A 19,455-nucleotide genomic window follows, 5' to 3' on the forward strand; every position below is an offset into this window, starting at 1 on the left:
TGGGGTAGTTGTAGGGACAAGCAAGCAGTGATAGGAGCAGATAATCAAAAGATGTCACAGACAAAAGAACAGAAGTACACAGGGGTGTTGATTTTGGTGATATTATCTAAACGAATGTGCTAATTAAGAATGAATGGTAGAGCACTCAAGGTACAGCTCTAGTGGTGGTGGGGTAGAAAGGCTAGCAGGGCATAAAAGATTTAAAAATAATGGAAATAGGTGGGAAAAGAAAAATCTATATAAATTATTGGAAAAAACAAAAGGAAGGGGGAAGAAACAGAAAGGGGGTGGGGATGGAGGAGGGAGTTCAAAATCTAAAGTTGTTGAATTCAGTATTCAGTCCGGAAGGCTGTAAAGTGCCTAGTCGGAAGATGAGGTGCTGTTCCTCCAGTTTGCGTTGGGCTTCACTGTAACAATGCAGCAAGCCAAGGACAGACATGTGGGCAAGAGAGCAGGGTCCCTACAACCACTTCAGCCCCCCAACTTCTCTCCTCCCCCACCCCCCCCACCTTAAACCAGCTTATATTTCACACCTTTCCTAAGATTCACTCAGTTCTGCTGAAGGGTCATGAGGACTTGAAACTTAAACTCTTTCCTTCTCCACCGATGCTGCCAGACCTGCTGAGTTTTTCCAGGTAATTCTGTTTTTGTTTTGGATTTCCAGCATTTGCAGTTTTTTGTTTTTACCACTTTGAGTGAATTCTGGCACCTATCTATCAGAGACCAAGCAATGTTTATATTACTAATAGAATTGGTACTATGAAAGGGGTTTTATTGTTAAAAGAGGTGGACTTCAAGGGGCTGGTGATACAATGAGAATTTACATTCATTGAGCTGTGCTGGGTATAACAGACAGCGGTTTTGTGTGTGCAGGGCAGAGGCAATGTAAGATCAAAGCAGCTGTAAGCCTGCAACTATATCCACAGGAAACAAAGTGAAAGGAACCTCATTTTGAGTTTGTAAGACGAAAATGCTTTGCCTGTTGTCTGCTGAAAGTCTATGGGTTGCTGTTACCTTAATGGAGATTAGTCTGGGAATTTGTTAAAAGTTATGATAGTAGTAATTTGTAACCATGTATATGTATTTAATGTGTTGTAAATTAATAAAACATTTCTTTTAGTTTAATATAAAAAACCTCTTAAGAACTGATGGTCTGACTCCTGAATTTAGAGCTGAATCTCAAACATATCACTTAAATAACTCAGCTTTACCAACTGCTGCGTCATAACAGTGGGGCTGCCTATTTCCACTCTGCAACATCACCCATCTCCAGCCCTGCCTCAGCTTTTCTGCAGCTAAAACCCACATTCGTGCCTCTGTTACCTCTGGATCTGAATATTCTAATGCACCTCCCACAATCTACTTCTATAAACTTGAGCTCATCCAAAACTCTGCTGCCCATGTCCTAACTTGTACCTAGTGCTCTTCATCCATCACCCCTATGCTTGCTGACTCACATTGGTTTCCCATTAAACAATGTATTGATGTTAAAATTCACATCCTTGTTTTCCAACACCTGCTTTGCCTGGCCTGTGCTATCTCTAATCTCCTCCAGCCCTCCAGCGGTCTGATATATTTGTGCTCCTCTAATTCTGCCCTCTTGATTTTAATTGCTTCACCATTGGTGGCTGTGCCTTAAGCTGCCTGGACCCTAAGCTCTTGAATTTCCTTCCTAAACCTCTCCATCGCTCTACCTTGCTTTCCTACTTTGAGACTCTGCTTAAAATCTATCTCTTTGACCGAGTATTTGGTCACCTGCCCTAATATTTCCTTATGGCTCAGTATCATATTTTGTTTTCTAATGCTTCTGTGATATTTTAGCATGTTAAAGGTGCTATATAAATATAAGTTTTTTTTGTTCTTGTTCACCATTTAGAAGGTACTCTATCATTTTAGGTCTGAAGTGGATAATCTCTGACATTGAAATCCATTTGTCACAGTTTTGCCCATTCACTTAATCTATTACTGATTTTTATCCTTCCATTTACATTACTTACAATGCCATTTATTTTAATATCATCGATAAAGTTGGATATGTGGATCTCTATCCCTTTGTCTAAATCATCAATAAATAAGGTGAATAGTTGACATTCTAACAAAGGTCCCTGTGGGATGCCACTGGTCACATATTGTCAATTAGACTACCAGTCCATTATCCCTCCTCTGTGGTTCTTGCCACTCTGTCAATTTCCTAACCAAGTCAATGATTCACTTTCCATTCTTCGAGCCTCAACATTGGCCAACAGTTTTTTGTGAGGGACTTCGTTGAATTTCATCTGGAAGTTCATGCAAATAGCATTTATAAACATTTACCCAGCCACCACTTTAATCACCTCTTCAAAAATTCCAGCAGGTTTGTTAGGCATGAACTACACTTTACAAAACCACACTGGCTCTCAATGATCAGAAAGTTTTCAAGATGTTCAGTTACTCTAGCTTTAATTATAGACTCTAGCAAGTTCTGGCAAATAGATATTGGGCTAACTAGCCTATAATTCCCAAGTTTCCTCCTGTCACCCTTCTTAAATAGTGGAGTGAGGTGCACAATTTTCCAAGCTAATGGAATGCTTCTCAAATCAAGGGAACTTGGCAGATACCCTAAATATAAAGTTCCCATCTACTTCCTTTAAATCCCTGAAATGGGAACCATCTGGTCCTATGACGTTATTGCCCTTTAGTGTCATAATTTCCTTCATTGCTGTTGTAATGATTAAAAAGTTTTACTTTTAAGGAAGGGTAGTAAGAAGAAATATTAAATACTCTCATTAAATGAGGATGAGGTTTTAATGAGCGAAGAACAAAGTTCTTCATCATCTATGGCAGAAAACATTGTCTTACGTTTTCTTTCATCACTCATTTCTTTTTGTTAGCCAGCATCTTAGAGACTATCCTGAACAGTAAATAACAAAAGACATCATTGCCTGGTGAAAGTAATGAAGAACACTATTTTTCTATAATAATTTACTTATATTTCTTCTTCATTCTCTATTTTGTATTTGCAGGTAAAATTGAATCTAAAGTGCCAGACAAAGGAAAATTGGCTCTCAAAGGAACAAGTTTGCAAAGATCTTCATCTGATGCTAGTAGAGACAGAGTTGGGGAAACACGCAAACCTCCATCAGGTATTTCGAGACCTTCTACTGGTGGTTCTTTTGGCTATAAGAAGCCTACTACAGGCACAGCAACAGTGATGACAGCCAGTGGAAGCTCTCCTTCAACAGGAAAAACTCAGAAATCTACAGGCATCCCTGTTAAACCAACAAACTCCAGGAAAACCAGCCTTGATGTTTCTCAAAACCACGATGGCTTTATGTCGTCAGGTGCGAGGACAGCCGTGCAGTACCGTAGCTTGCCACGCCCAGCCAAATCAAGTTCTGTTAGCATCACTGGTCGAGGAGGTGTAAATAGGCCTGTTAGCAGCAACATTGATCCAAGCCTCATTAGCAGCAAGCATGGAGGCATCCCTGTTTCTCGTCTGAAAGAACCCTCAAAAATTGGCATGGGGCGAGCAAATTCAGTACCAGTGAATCAAACTGATCGTGAGAAAGAGAAGGCAAAAGCAAAGGCAGTTGCTTCTGATACTGAATGCACAACAACATCAAGTTCTACAAAGGCCACTTCAGCTCCAGAAAGTCATAGTAAGTTACAAGGAATGCGACAGCCAAGTTCCAAATTCTCAGAGATGTCATCTCCAACAGCACAAAGGTAATCTGCAGGAATATTTAGATTTATGTACTTGGAATAAATTTTAATCATGTAATTCATATATTGCATGCTTTTACTTTTAGATACGATTTAATGTCATTATGATTAGCTGTCATAATTTTCCTAGCCATTTGGTTACCTGTTTTTTAAATACTGGAAGGTGAGCTTAATTTCCAATTAGGATTGCATTCAAAAATGATTCTCATTTTTGATTTGAATGGTGTTTTGCCTTTATCTCTGATGGCACTTGTCTTGTCCTCTCCCCACCATCTGGTTCAGAGGTACTTCTCCAAGGCCTCATACAGTTGCCAGGCTACGCTTCATTAGAAACGCTTTACTGCATTGTCCAGTAAACTCCATTTTGTACCACAGACAAGGAACAAAACTTCAATAGAAGGATCAGTCAAGTAAACAACCAAGCCATCAATTGGTTAATTAGTAGTTAGGTAGATTGTGAATCTAATTGATTTTGTATTATTGGAACGAGGCACATTGAAAATAAGGCCATCATTGCAATTGTGATTGTTTAATACAAGAAACCAAGCCTATACGTCTTCAAAAGAACAATACAATACTTCTGATAAGCTCTGGTTTTTAATGATTTTCTCCTAAGACTTCTGTAACAATGACCATCTCATGTCAACAATAATTTCATGACCGGAACTTTCTACACCTGATATCATTGACTACATGCACTTTCTTCCTTATAGCATTCTTAAAGTTTTCAATTTGATCAGCTTTGAATAATGTAGGAAATTTCGGACTCATTAATGTTGGCACTGTGAATCCATTGTGGTTAATTGATCAAAACAAGTGAATTCTGATAAAAGCAAAAAGCGGATGCTGGAAATCTGAAATAAAAACAAAAATAGCTGGAAAAACTCAGCAGTTCTGACAGCATCTGTGGAGAGGAACACAGTTAATGTTTCGAGTCCGCATGACTCTTGATCAGAACTAAGGAAATCTCTTGTGGTTTGAATTATAGGTGAATTTGGCTGTCCCCAACAACTGTGTTAGAAGCGTATTTCTGTCCATATGGAGCATTTTTTTTCATTCCCTTCCACAATGCAAGTTTCCTCTGTGGTACTTTTTAGAAATATATTCTTCTGATGCTAGAATTTGAATTTCAACATGAGAATTTCCCACAAAGATCTGCTGAGCCAAAAGACTCATTCTGGCAGCTTGAGATCCAGCTGCTTAAGCTGACACAACATCCATAATATGTACAAATTGGCGGAGCTGATGCCATGCACGCACTGTTGTTCCAAGCTTTTAAGTAGGCTAACTAGCAGTTAACTAAGGGATTGCTAGACGCTGCTCAAAAATGATGCAGAACACTTTGTATAAGTTACAATTCTGTGGAGCTGAGAGGAGCCGAAGTGCATCTCCATAGTCCACAAAAATACATCAGTCTGCTGCCATCCCAGGTTCATCCACTTTCACATTGCTTCACCATGAACGATTTACTTCAACATTCATCTATAAAATCCAGCACAGTTACGTACTTCAGTATTTATGAATTAATTTTGAATTTGCTGAAATATTCAAGTTGTGATTTTAAGGAGGATCACTGAATTTCTGACAAGTAATTTAACATGAATTATGTATGGACATTGCTGGCTCGCAAACCAAATTTCTAACTGGGCTCGATTTAATGGGATGGTGGGGGGGCAGCATATTGCTCATCCTTCCAGTTACGACAGTTGGTCAGCATCCGACTCACCTGTAAGAAGCCCACCCCACAGCCATAACGTGCCACCAACAGGCTAAATTAGTGGAGAATGGGACTTCATAGAATCACAGAATTCTTACCGTGCAGAAGGAGGCCAAGTGGCCCACCATGTCTGCACCAGCTCTCTGAATAAGCAATTCCCTGGGTGCCATCTCCCCGTAAACCTACGTATTCTTCTTTTTCAAATAACAGCCTAATTCTCTTTAGAATGTTTTGACTGAACCTTCCTCCAGTATACTTTCAGACAGTGCATTCCAGACCTTAACCACTCTCTCTGTGGAAAAGTTTTTCTTTGTCGTTTTTGCTTCTTTTGCCAATTACTTTAAATCCGTGCCCTCTTGTTCTCAATCCAGTCACAAGTGGGAACAGTTTCTCCCCATCTACTCTGTCCTGACCCCTCATGGTTTTGAATACCTCTATCAAATCTCCTCCCAGCCTTCTCATCTCCAAGGAAAACAGTCCCAACTTCTCCAACCTATCTTCATAACTGAAGTTCCTCATCCCAGGAACCATTCTCATGAATTTTTTCTGCACTCTCTCCAATGCTTTCACATCATTCCTAAAGTGCGGCAAGCAGAACTAGATGCAATACTCCAGCTGAGGCCAAACTAGTGTCTTGTACAAGTTCAACATAACCTCCTTACTCTTGTACTGTATGTCTTTATAAATGAAGCCTTGGATATTCTATGCTTTATTAATTGCGCTCTCAACCCGTTCTGCCCTCTTCAGTGACATATGCTCACATACACCCAGGTCTCTCTACCCCGTGCCTATTATATGCCTTTGGTAACATGTGATACACTTCAAACTGTGGTGTGTGTAGATTTATGGGCTAATAATGCATTCCATGCTGTTGAAAATTTGATTGGCCTAATTGAATTGTTTTTTTAGTAGAAATAATTATTGTACAATGCTGTTAAAGTTGGAAGTTTAAAGTGGCCAGATTTCTGGCACAACAAATTATGCTGTGTGTGAAGAGTATGAACGCTTAATGCAGTTGGCTGAAATCCCTCTCAACGCCATTTATTGCAGTTCTAAATAGTAGAGGAAGTAATTTCAGATTAATGTGTTAAGTACAATGGTCTCTATATAAGTAAGTATACTTACCTAGTAGTAAATGTTTGGCTTAGATTATTATGAGGTCAATTTTCATGGTTAGGTCAGATGAAGGGAAGCTTTTCCTAACATATTAGGGTGCAGAATAATTGAATCATAGAATGGTACAGCACAGAAGCCATTCGGCCTTTCAATGAGATCACCTAATTCTTCGAAAGAATAGCCCCAGCTTTTCCAATCTCTTCACATAACTGCAAGCCACCCCTGCTACCATTTTAGTAAATCTCCTCTGCACCGTTTCCATGGTTTTGACATCTTCCCTAAAGTGTGGTTTCCAGAATTGGACAGTACTCCAGCTGGGACCTAAATTGTGTGTTCTGTTTAAGAGTCATACGGACTCGAAACGTTAACTGTGTTCCTCTGCGCAGATGCTGCCAGACCTGCTGAGTTTTTCCAGGTATTTTTATTTTTGTTTTGGATTTCCAGCATCCGCAGTTTTTTGCTTTTATCTTTGTGTTTTATAAATGTTTAGAAAAACTTTTGTACTTTAAGGGCAGTATTTAATGGTGGTGATGGGGTTCTCACTTGCTGGCTGGAGAGCTGGCAAAAGCCACGTGTTGCCTCTTTTCAGGACAACCTGTGGCATTAAGTGCCAATCAGGCATTTAATTGGACAGCAGCAGGCCTTCCCCAGGATCAAAGACCCTGGGGTCAGAAGTCCCACCCGCTGAGAGTTGCCAGCCAACCAACCTCTTGACAGATTCGCAGCATCACTGGGGAGGAGGTGGCAGCTGCCGTTACTACACCCACCCAAGGCCTAGGATCACCATGGAGTCAGGCACAGATGAGTGAAGGCGGGAGGGCAATCACAGGGCGGGGGCCATGGGGAGTCAGAGGAGTCAGCAGCAAGGGCAGAGGGGTGTTTCTCAGCAGGCCCCTCCCTCTTACCAATGCTAGGACCCTTGATCAAGCACCGAGTGCCTGACAATGAGAGACCTACTGAAAGTCCACAAGGAAAGACACCAGGGTTTTCTCAGGCTCCCTGCATTGTGAGCCACCTTTCATCAACTTCGCTGCGTGAATAGTCTTAATTAATGCTCACGTAAGAGCCTCAATTGGCAGTGGGGCGGAAAGGCTGTCCACGGGTCTTCCCGCCACTGACTTAATTGGTCAGTTTTGGGAAGGCGGTGAGATCGCCACCCGCCATCCTCCTGCCTGATTAACTGCCCCCCCCACCACAAATTCACCACGAGGGAGGTGAGGGAGGGCATTAACTTCTGCCATACTTCTCTATTTATAAAGCCAAGGAAGTTGTTTGCTTTTTCAACAGACTTCTCACCTTGGCTTTGTCATGATGATAGGGGTGTGTGTGTGTGTGTGTGTGGATTTGAGTATTAGATATACAGTACTCAGACAAGATACTGTTAGGTACACTATAATACATATGGGCTCGCTTGACCTGGGCCAGGGTTGGGTGGGATGTTGAAGGTCAGATAGCACATGTTAGGGAGTTAGTCAGCATGACAGATTAAATAATAATGTTCTTGCAGTTAAATCTGTGACCTCAAGTGTTGTTGTTTCAGCCTAAAATTTGACTGTCTGTCACCTTGAAAGCTTTATGTACCACACCTCCTTCGTCCCCTTTAAAATTGTACCATTTAGTTTATTTGTCCTCCTGAAGTCTGTTACTGTCTTCCTCAATTTTTACTACGTTTCCAAGTTTTGTACCATCTGTAAACTGAGAAATTATGCCCTGTATGCCCAAGGCAAGGTCATTAATATATTTCAAAAGGAACCATGGCCCAAATATCAGCACCTGGAGGATCCAAGTGCACATTCGCCTCCAGTCTGGGAAACAACCATTCACCATTATTCACTATCACCAAAAGAGACTGCTTCTATCCTTCAGCCAATTTTGTATCTGCACTGCCGCTGCCCCTTTAATTCCATGGGTTTCAATTTTGTTAACCTATTTTTTATGTGGTATTTTGTCAAAGGCTTTTTTGAAAGTTAAAATGGAGAATGTAAAGCACACTCCCCTCACCAATCCTTTCCATTGTTTCAGACTAAACTCATAGGCATTTGGAATTGTAAGGCCATTCTATTTAATATACATTTCAAATTAGCTTACATAAAGGATGCATCTACTAGGAGTTTAAAAATATTCAAGGCTGTATTTTATGGATCTGCAATATTTTTATTCAAGTAACCAAAGTTCAGAAAAGTTCCACCTAATTGTTGAATTGTATTTTCTGTGAACAGTCTTAGGGCAGAATTTTGTGGCTGATGTGGGGGTGATGGTGCCCACACGTCAGCGCTTAAAATGTTAAGCAAGTGTCCTGACATCAGCATGTGGCATCGCGATATTTAGGTGGGCGCGCTATGAAGCACAATGTGCGCCCGCCATTAATTAAAGGCCTTGTTAAGGCCCTTAACTCGGCAATCGAAGCTGACTTTGAGGTGCCCGTGCGATCTTCAGCTCGGCGCACGGGCCAAATGGGCAGGCAGGTAACTGACTTTTTAACAAACCTCATCCATGGGTGGGATATGTGGGCTCAGAGGAGTTGCTAATGTTTTTTCTGAAGTATTTAATGCAGAAAGTGATTTAAACTTGCCTGTGTGACTGTTAGCAGTTCAAATTGATTTCCAATAGCTTTCTCTGTACTTTGAAGCTTCAGCTCAGCAGTCTGCAGACAGTAATCTTTTTTGGGCCTGCAGCTTTCCGGAGGCCTCCATTTAGCCTGGGTATGGGTTCTAATATCTCCACTGGAGGCAGCTCCTCTGAGGAGGAAGGGAGGGATAGAATAAAGAGGAGGCCAGGAGAGGACAATCAGCCTCCAGGGGAGCCACCTTTGGGAGGCCAGGCACAGGTACACAGGGCGTAGGGCCAAGAGGTTGTCCAAGGTGGAAGGGGCCGCAGAAGATGCCACTACCCTGCTGCCAGGGTATACAGGCGGAGAAGCAGCTACCTCAATATGACTGAGGTGCAGTGCCGAAGGAGGCTCCGTCTGTCAAGGGAAATAGTTAACTATAACAAAAACAGAATTACCTGGAAAAACTCAGCAGGTCTGGCAGCATCGGCGGAGAAGAAAAGAGTTGACGTTTCGAGTCCTCATGAGGACTCGAAATGTCAACTCTTTTCTTCTCCGCCGATGCTGCCAGACCTGCTGAGTTTTTCCAGGTAATTCTGTTTTTGTTTTGGATTTCCAGCATCCGCAGTTTTTTTGTTTTTAAATAGTTAACTAATAGTTAACTAACTGTCAGATGATTCATCCTGAGATCTCCCCTAACTGTGTGGGTGAACACACTATGCCAGTGGCTCTGAAGGTCACAGTTGCCCTCCACTTCGATGCCTCTGGCTCCTTCCAGGGCTCGGTGGGTGATCTTTGCAGTGACTCCCAATCAGCTGTCCACACTTGTGTCAAGCAGGTTACAGACGCTCTGTTCAGAAGGGCACTGACCTTCATCCACTTCCGCTGTGACCAGGCAAGCCAGACACAGCGAACCAGAGGCTTCACGGCCATTGCTGGCTTCCCCCATGTCAAGGATGCTATAGACTGCACACATGTGGCCATCAAGGCGCCAGCAGGTGAGCCCGGTGCCTTCGTCAACAGGAAGGGCTTCCACTCCATGAACGTTCAGATAGTGTGTGATCACAGGATGCAGATTCTACAAGTCTGTGCAAGGTACCCAGGCAGCTCCCACGACGCTTACATCCCCAGACACTCCCAGGTGCCGGGGCTCTTCAGTGCTCTGGCTCTGCTGGATGGTTGACTGCTGGGGGACAAGAGCTATCCCCTCAGAAGGTGGCTCGTGAAGCCTCTCTGCCGTTCAAGAATGGAAGCTGAGGAGCGCTACAATAGGAGCCAAGGCACCACAAGGGCTGTAGTGGAGAGAGCCATCGGTCTTCTCAAGATGTGCTTCCGTTGCCTAGTCCACTCGGGGCACACTCCAGTACCCCCCAGATCGCGTCTCTGTGATTGTGCAGAGCGCAGCATGCTATCACTATCTTGCACTGGAAAGTGGGGACGCAGTTGACGATGACCTTGACGCAGTGGATGAGGCCGCACATGATGAATCCAGCAGTGGCTCAGAGAATGAGTTAGCATAGGGCAATGATGAGGGGCAGCATGCCAACCCGCTACTACACCAAGGAGGAAGGGACATCCAAGGCACTTTAATACAACGAACCTTCAGCTAGCTCCACACACATGGATCAGCAGGACCAGCATTGCCTGGCACTTCCACACGTGGCACTCAGGTGCTACATCTTCCACCTCATCAGCTGCAACTAAGGGCTTAGTACAGAAAGATCAATGTCCACTCAAACACTCATGTCTGTGAAACATACAAATGCAGCACAAAGGAAACACCCTCAGCCATGGTCAGAAAAGTGGACTTTATTCCCACCAAAATAAACCACAAACGTCACTCTGACGCACATAATGAAACATTCCCTACTCTAGGGCCAACACAAAATCACCAGTGACATACCTGTGGAGTGCCTAGCGTGCCTTATGCTTATGTTTGCGGGTGCTACGTCTAGGTGCTGCTCCATCGCTCGGAGTGGCTTGTGAGACAGCCTGCTGACTCTGCTGAACTGTTGGCCTCAATGATCTTAGTGGCCATCCTCTGGCCTGTGGAGCCTGTGCTGGCCCCGCCTGGGAGGGAGTGGCCAGTTCCAGAACTGGCACCTCCCCAGTTGTCATAGCCTCAATGGATGCAATGGTCACTGGCAGAGGGGGCGGAGGAGCTGCTGCCCTCATCCGGAGAGCCCTGAGAGGAGCTCGCAGCAACAACAGGCAGCTGCTGCGCCGTGAGGTCACATTGGACCTCCCTGCTCACCGCAGATGGATAGTCACTGAGTGGCGACACTTCGTGCCCAGAATATCTCCCACATTGCGAATGACCACCTGTGGCCATTACCGCTGTGAGGGCTTGCAGGACAGAGCGTAACCCAATCTGAAGATTCTCAATCTGATTGAAGCCCCTCTTCATGAGAGTCGCCAATCTCTCCATGGAGGAAGCCTGAAGCTCTGTCCTGAGGTTCATGCTATCACTGACAGTCTGCCTGGATCCCTGCACCACAAATAACCAAGTGAAGCACACCCTCGTGCAACCCTGTCAGATGCTCCCGCGCACCCTGCCGCTTGTCCTGCAGCTGCTGCATGGCTGACATCTCCAGAGGCACATCATCACTGCTGGACTCAGCATGTGCCTGGTGCACTGCAGTCCTCCGGCTGCTGGCACCATCGGCACTCTCTGTCCATGCCATCTCCTCCAGCGATTGTGAAGTGCCCTCGCCACCATGCCCTGGGACACTAGTCGATGTCATAATCCCCACCGAAGTGTTTGTCGCTGCGCAGGTGCCTGGCTTGCTGAAAAGATGTGATGCAAGTTGCAAGTGTTGGCCCTCAGGTGTGGAGGGGGGACTCTGGATGCATTGGGGGCGGCCATGCGGTGGTGATGCTGAAATTAACAACAAGGACACTGCATCAGTTAGCATTCAGGCACTAACACCTTTCATCCCTTTCCCCCCAGCCTCATAAGTCACTCACCCTTCAAGAAACTAAGGAGATGAACATTGGTGGGGTGGCAAATAGTCAAGAGGAGGCCCAAACATTACACACGGATACAGACAGGCTGGTCAGATGGCCTAAGGAATGCCACATGGAATGTTATGTGGATAAATGTTCAGTTAAGCACTTGGGCAAGACAAACAAGGTACGGGAATACATGAGTAATGGTAGGACCATGGGAAGTCACGATGATTACAGGGACCTTGCTGAGCAGACCCGTTAAGGTAGCAGAACAGGAACATAAGGCGTTTAACAAGGCTGAAGCCAGACTTGCCTTTATTAGCCGAGGAATAGAATGTAGGAAAGGGGAGGTCATGTTGCAAGTGCAGAAAATGCTGTGAAGGCCACATCTACACTTCTGCATTCACTTGTGACCTGTGCTGCATAGGAGGGATGGCATTGGAGTGGGGAGAGTGCAGAGGTTCTTGACCTGGATGCATGCTGGTCTGGAGAGTTGGAGTGTTGAGGAAACATTGCAAACACTTGTGACATTTGCCGTGGAGCACAGGAGATTGACAGGTCACATTATTGAGGGGCATAGAACGGGTGGACAGAAGGCAACATTTCCCCTTGGTGCAGGTATGACTAACGTGGTGGCAGTTATTTAAGTTGAGGGCCATGAGGTTGATAGGTGAGGTGCTGAGGACCTTTTGGACAGAGTAATGTGGGACACACTGGTTGAAAGGGTGCTGGAGGTACAAACCCTCCGAAGATGCAGTAAGTCTTTGGATGTGCAGCAGCGATGCCATGGCATGTTAGGCCATGAGGATACTGGTCACAAATGAGATAAGGTGACTTTGGAAGGTGCTAGAGATGTGCATCCTCAAGGGGCCGAGGGACCTTTTGTGTATGACCCACATGTCTGACTGTATCAGCCTGTGAATGAGCAGTGTTGCTGCATTAATGATTGCAGCAATCATCAGTGCTTTGGATGGTGGGGAGACAGAGTGGATGGGACTGTGGGCCTCAAATACCTGGCCGCTGCACCTCAGCCTCGCTGACACCTGCCGACCTGGCCGCCTTGGCCGCCTGCCTCCTCCCCAGCTCCATGGCCTGCTCATCATATCTGGTGAGGTGCTGCAGCATGGCATGCCCACCACCAGTCCACTGCCATTCCCACATATTGCTCTCAGTTTTTGCCTGCAGAACTTAGAAGAGCGTTTATTGGGGCTGATCGCTCAAGTATTCTGCACGTGCACACAACACCCCAACCACAGTGGCCCATCTGAGGCCTCCAGCAGCTCCTTTCCACACTACTGGTGATCAGTCCCCAGAAGATAGTACGGCTGCTCCCAACCCCCTCCCCCAGCGGCCACCTTGGACACATTTGGCATCCATCACGTTGAATAACACACGGCTCTGAGTGCCCATGGCAAAGAGGCGCAACTAGGTGCGGCGCTGAGGCCAGCAGATGGCTCTTGGCCATGACACCTTGAGGCTCCCCTTCCACCATTTCATCACCGTCAATGAAACATGTGTTGGAGTTCTGAGTATGTGTCTAGCTGCCTCCCCTGCAGGTTGCCCCCAGACTACTCAAATGCGACAAACACCAACATATGCTGCAGGGAGAACCCATCATCTCCTCAACCACTAAGGCTGACGTATGTGTGGTCACTATCTGTTTGTCCACCCAGCGTGCGCCAAATGCCCAATGCAGTTATGACACTAGGACGTGGCGGAAGAGGGGCGGTGGCCTCACAGGCTAAGGCTACCTGCTGGGTAAAATGGCCAAGGCTGCCATGATACTCACCCTTCCAGAGCGCAACAAATCATTGAAACGCTTGCGGCACTGCGTACCGGTGCAGGACAGCATCATGAGAGCTAACAGCCTCCACCACCTCCTGCCACGCCTGCCTGGTGACATGGGGGGCCCTCGTCCTCCCATCCTCTAGAAACAAGACATCCCTATGGTTGGACACCTCTTCTAGGAGGGCAGCAAGGCAGGCAGCTGAGAACCGAGGGGCACAGTGGCCCCCCTGCTGGCCTACCCTGCAGCCTGCCACCCTCCTCCTCCTCTGCCCTCACCTCTTGTGCTGCCTGGTGACTGGCCATGGTGAACAGCCTAAAGGAGGCTGCCTGGCTGCTCTTTGTACAGACTGTCAGTTCCCCATTAGAACCAGCGGTCTGAACACGTCCGCCGCCGATTTAATTTTCCCGATGAACACAGGAGTCGGAACCCTGCTGGTCAGGCCTTAATTGGCCCACCCGCACAAAATGGCGGCGCGGCCCGTTTCAGTGGCGGGGATCGGCTCCCCGCCCGCCGCCGAGTCGGTCCTGCCCGCCTGCCTGTTAAGGGCAAAATTCAGCTTTTAGTGTTTGAAAGGACAAACTTGATGTATAAGACGATGTAAAAGGAAAATTCCCGTTTTCTGTTCCATTCCTTGAATAATACCTGATTTTCCTACAGAGTGCAGATTTTCCCTTGTGCTTCTTTGACGCTTTTTTTGTATAAGATATCCAAGTACGAAGTAAAGTATGGAAACAATTAAACTGTTAAACTCATTTGCTCCAAGGTTTGCTTGTAAATGTACAAGGGAAAATAGGAAACAAATGGAAAGTATGCAGAAAAGGTAGTCTATAAACTGAACAAGAAAATTGAAAGCTTTAAAATAGTTTTTGCCCACAAGGTTTAACACACTGACAAATTGAACAGCCTCCAGAAGTGAGTACAGGGATTACTATGCACAATTAACTCTTGCCTGTTAGTTGCAATGCAGACAGCACAGCTTCTTCATGCTGCCTGCTCATCAAGATTACTGCGTGCAGCCAGGGCTAAAGTCTGTGTTGATTGGCTGCATATATCAGCAGAAGGCTCAAAATCTGTACTTAAAGCTATCCTGCACCTCTTAAAGAGGAAGTGCACTGTGATTAGAGTATAGTCCTGTGGGGGCAGAGGAATAGTTGAATGTCAGAGAGTGCGGGCATCCAGGTTTTCAATTGCTGCACTGGTGGTCTTGGTGGACCAACAAATAACCTATAAGTAGTTGATAATCCGTTTCAATAGTACTGGTGGGGGCAGGGGTGTGGGGAGGTCCTTCCTGGTATTTAACGTCCTTTCAGCTTATTGAGGTTAAGAGAGTGTCAGCTGGATCCTTGAGTTCCGAAATGAGAGTGCTGTCAGCATCAATGTCCTGGTTGGCCTGCTGTGCCACCACTGATGCACTGTGTGTGCAGTGTGTGCTATATACAGGATGCACGCAGCAAGTCACCAAGGCTCCTTCGACAGCGCCTTCAAAACCTGTGACCTCTACTCCTAGAAGAACGAGGACACATGGGAACATCACCACCTGTAAGATCCCCCCCCACATGCCACACCACCCTGATTTGGAACCAGATCATGGTTCCTTCACTGCTGGTTTAAAATCCTGGAACTCCCTTCCTAACATCACTGTGGGAGTGCAGCAGTTCAAGAAGGTGGCTCACCACCACCTTCCCCAGGGCAATTAAGGATGGGCAATGAATGCTGGCCATACCAATGACACCCACATCCCATGAAAGGATTTTTAAAAAATGCCTGGCAGATGGTCACAGTGTGTGTGTTAATGCCTACACTGAGATGGCATCTGGCACACTGCATGGACATTGTGGAGCTTCAAGGACACCCCACCTTTGGCACCAAAAAGCTGCGTTACTGAGCCCAATTTCTTACCCTTTGCCTTTTTCTCTCAACTATGCCAATCATTATTGCCCCTATGCTGCTGCACAATGATAATTGGGATAGTCTGACCTTAAATTTACTGGCATAGAGTTGAGTCAGGCAAGGTGAAATCAGTTAAATGAGTCCTAAGCTTATTGGAGACTCTGTGTGCCTAATTTGAATTTTCAGTCTGGATGATTTGCTTTGAAATTTAAGAAAAAAAGCAATGCTGCAAAATCCATGAAGTACGGGCCTTAGGCACTGAATTTTATGAATACATTGGAACACTACAGCAAAAATGCTACGCAAACATATTGAATCTCTATCTAAATTTGATTTTGTTGCATTTCCTGATTATGCTATAGTTGTGTGTGTGTGTGTGTATATATATATATATATATACACATACATATACATTTTTAAAGTAAAAATAGCTACTATACTGCACAGCGAGTTTAAGTTGAGATTGTCTGCTGGAGGAGATCTCTCATCACATGGTCTTGTGATACTCCTCTATTGCTTCAGTTACACTGCTCATCTTGTGTAAACCCTAAACATAGATATAGGCAACCTCACCCTAGGTGTCATGCTGTTCATTCAGGCGAGTGTGGCTCGGAAACTTAGTGACCCAGCTTTTGTAGTTAGCAGCAAAGGAACGGTATTCACTATTCACAATGCTAACAGCTGTCCAAAGAGTTTCTGCAGATTTTTAAACTGAGATTTGCTGTCATTGTGCTTCTGATCTTGCCCAGTGCCCTCTTCAAGGGACCTGTGGCATGTTTGAGCAGGACCAGGAACAGTGACACTCTACAATCAATCAGATTGAAGATTCCTCACTGACACTCAGAGTTTGAACCAGGAAGTACAAACCAGGAATTATAAATTAGATTTGTATCATGTGCAGAAAACAAAATGAAGATTGGGAAAGAATACGACTGACAGAAAAAGTAAAAGAGAATTTTTTTTAAAAATTCCAACGTTAAACTTTGAAGGAATGAAACTCTGCACTTATAAAATTACATTTCTAGGGCCAGCGGCGTTGGTAATAATTGCGGCTGATCACACTATTAAAATTCATTTGTTCCTGAATGTTTAAGCCTAATTTTTTTTCTGCAGTTTTTAGTGAACAACTGCTGAGATGCTTGCACAACGTCACACACTCATATTGGTTTCAATGCTGAGTGTTTATCAAAGAGGTACTGTTATAGTGCACAGCAATGGAGGCACAAGGCAACTTCCAGATTTCTGTGTTTAACTGCACCTGTGCACACTCCAGAAGTTGCTGTCTGATTTATTCCATAATGAAGATGGGCATTCTTAGTATCACTGTTGTTCTCAATGCAAAATCAGGGCTATTTTTACTTGAGATTCATTTCAGATTTTGATCCAACTATCCGTGAAGCCATCAATAATACTAATTTAAAATACTCCAACTCCTTAAATAAAGCAGCAACCGCAATAGCAACACCGTCTAGGTAGTCACTGTGTCACTCAAGATCAAATAGCTTTCAGGACAAATTATCCTGCCCTTTACCCAGACATTGAAAGAAGAAGTGTGTCTGAAGTGTACTGCTTGACTCCAAGCTCAGAAATGCTGCAACTTTTCCTTTACTGGGCCTCAAAGATCAGGTCCTTTTGATTGCCAATAGAGGTCAGCAGCCTGAAAACTGCATTGAATAAGCAGATCCTGACCTAGCTTACAGCCTGTGGCCTGTTCATGGGACTTCTGCTCACCTTCCAGTTGACAGGGGTTTGAGGCAGACCACATGTTGTGCTTTCTGGGCTGTGCTTCAGTGCAAAACAAATGTTGCTCCCCAGGTAATGAGATGGGAGGAATGAAACTTCCCCCGTCTCTTCATACAAATGTTCTGACTAACCTCTATCTATTGTAGGCACAGTCCAAGGTCCACAAATAGCCATCCCACCCCACTCCTCTGCCATTCCCCCACCTCCCCCCCCCACTCCTCTGCCATTCCCCAAGAGGCATCTTACAGCAAAATGGGAGGTGCAGCAGTGTCAGAAACTCGCAAACTGGCAGACACAATGGGCCGAATTTAATGCCCTCCCTTGTGGCATGGAGACATTTAATTGGGTGGGAGGATGGCGAGGGAACCCGCTGCCTTTCCAACTCCATCCAGATTAAGTCTGTGGCAGGAAAGCCCAGCAATTAACGGCCACTTATTTACTGAGAGCAGGCCCTTCTACCCTTGCTACTGACCACGCACCCTCCTTTCTCCTCCATCACCCCCCCCCCCCCCCTCCCCCCCCACCACCACCACCCACCCACACCAAGGACCACCTCCTGCCACCAGTCACCTGTGGCCTGGAATCCAGTGACACTACTAGGCCTCAGGTGGGTGTAGTGACCCCGGTGTCACCGCCGTTCAGTAGAGCTGCCAGTCTGATTGGCCAACAGCTCTTGCTGGGGCTCCTGATCCCTGGGTACCTGCCGCTGGCCTATCAAGTGCCTGAATGGCACTTAATTTTGCGGGCCTTCCAAAAAGAGCCCCCCCCCCCACCAATCAACCCCAGGATCAGTTTGGAAGGTGGCGGGGGGGTGTATATTCACCCCCCCACTCCCCACCCCAAAAGCAGGCTGGAAAGTTGGGGGGTTGTATTATTTAGGTGGTGGGGGGAGCACGTAGCCCATCACCTACCTGCCTCCGATGGGTGGCTTGCCTGCCTTTGGGCCAGTTTGAATCCTTAAGTGGCCAGTTAGTGGCCACTTAAGGGCCTCTGGTATTTTACCACTGCCAGAGGGTGCTCATGCCACATGTCTAGGTGGGTGGGGGTTAGCCTTTCCAGAGTTCAGGAACTCTGTGCCCAATTGAGGGCTCAACCCCAAGCAGAAAGGGCCACCCCCTCTCCCTGGACCACACCCCATCACTCACCCCACTACCATTCCTCACCGGGGCCTCCGAACTGACTCCATGAGGCTGCCCCACTTACCTCCAAGTTCAGCTTCCAGCGCTGCTCCTGCTCGGGGACTGACTGCAGCCCCAGCAGAGGCCACAGCTCCTGGTGGAGCTGCTGCAACTGGAGAGTTGCTGGTCATTTATTTGCTCAGCAGCTCTGGGAGATGGGACATCCTACCCCCATGGAGGCAGGAGTCATGACCTCAGAGCAATGTAAAATTGCATTGTGACTTCTCAGGCCGGGACATACAGGCTCAACTGTCCCAGAATTTTCAGCCACTTCATGAGGCCTCTACCTCAGCACAAAATTCAGCCCGATTTGTTTTTTGTCCATCATATCTAAATGGTATATTGTAATTCTAGGTTAGACCATTGTCATTTGAAGTGTCTGGCGTGCTTTGAATTCAACTCAGCAGCTAACGGTTATAGTGACTTCCTATTAAAGGCTCTACATAAACTGAATGTTGGCACACTCAGCACAGACCCCAGAGGATGTTAATTCACAGCACAAAACTATGAAATAATTCGGCATTATTTATATACCGCTTCAATGGTTTGTATAAGGCTGGCTGCTGTAGAAAATTGAGACTACTTAGTATCTAAAGAGGGTAATCCATTTTCATTGCTCACAAGAGATCAGCCTACTGACACAAAGGCAATAAATTACAAAAAAAACTTTTGTAGCCTGTCTCTTGTGTGATAAAAATGACCCATTTTTCTATTAATACACATTTTATTTAATGGCAAACTTAAATTTATAACCTTAGCCGGAATTTTACAGTCTCATCGCAGTGGGGACAGGGCCGTAAAATAATGAGAGCCGTTCTACAGG

General features: G+C 45.6%; 1 protein-coding gene across 5 annotated transcripts in view; it reads left to right on the forward strand.

The window, feature by feature from the left end:
* LOC121282181 (neuron navigator 1-like) overlaps positions 1-19,455 on the forward strand; it is a 589,054-nt gene that overhangs the window by 426,074 nt on the left and 143,525 nt on the right. For all 5 annotated transcript variants that reach the window (XM_041195735.1, XM_041195734.1, XM_041195736.1 and 2 more), the window contains one exon: positions 3,003-3,705. In XM_041195735.1, the coding sequence (XP_041051669.1) occupies positions 3,003-3,705 (703 nt within the window). The remainder of the gene's footprint in view (positions 1-3,002; positions 3,706-19,455) is intronic.

This window comes from Carcharodon carcharias, chromosome 9 (genome assembly GCF_017639515.1).
Source record: "Carcharodon carcharias isolate sCarCar2 chromosome 9, sCarCar2.pri, whole genome shotgun sequence".
NCBI lineage: Eukaryota > Metazoa > Chordata > Chondrichthyes > Lamniformes > Lamnidae > Carcharodon > Carcharodon carcharias.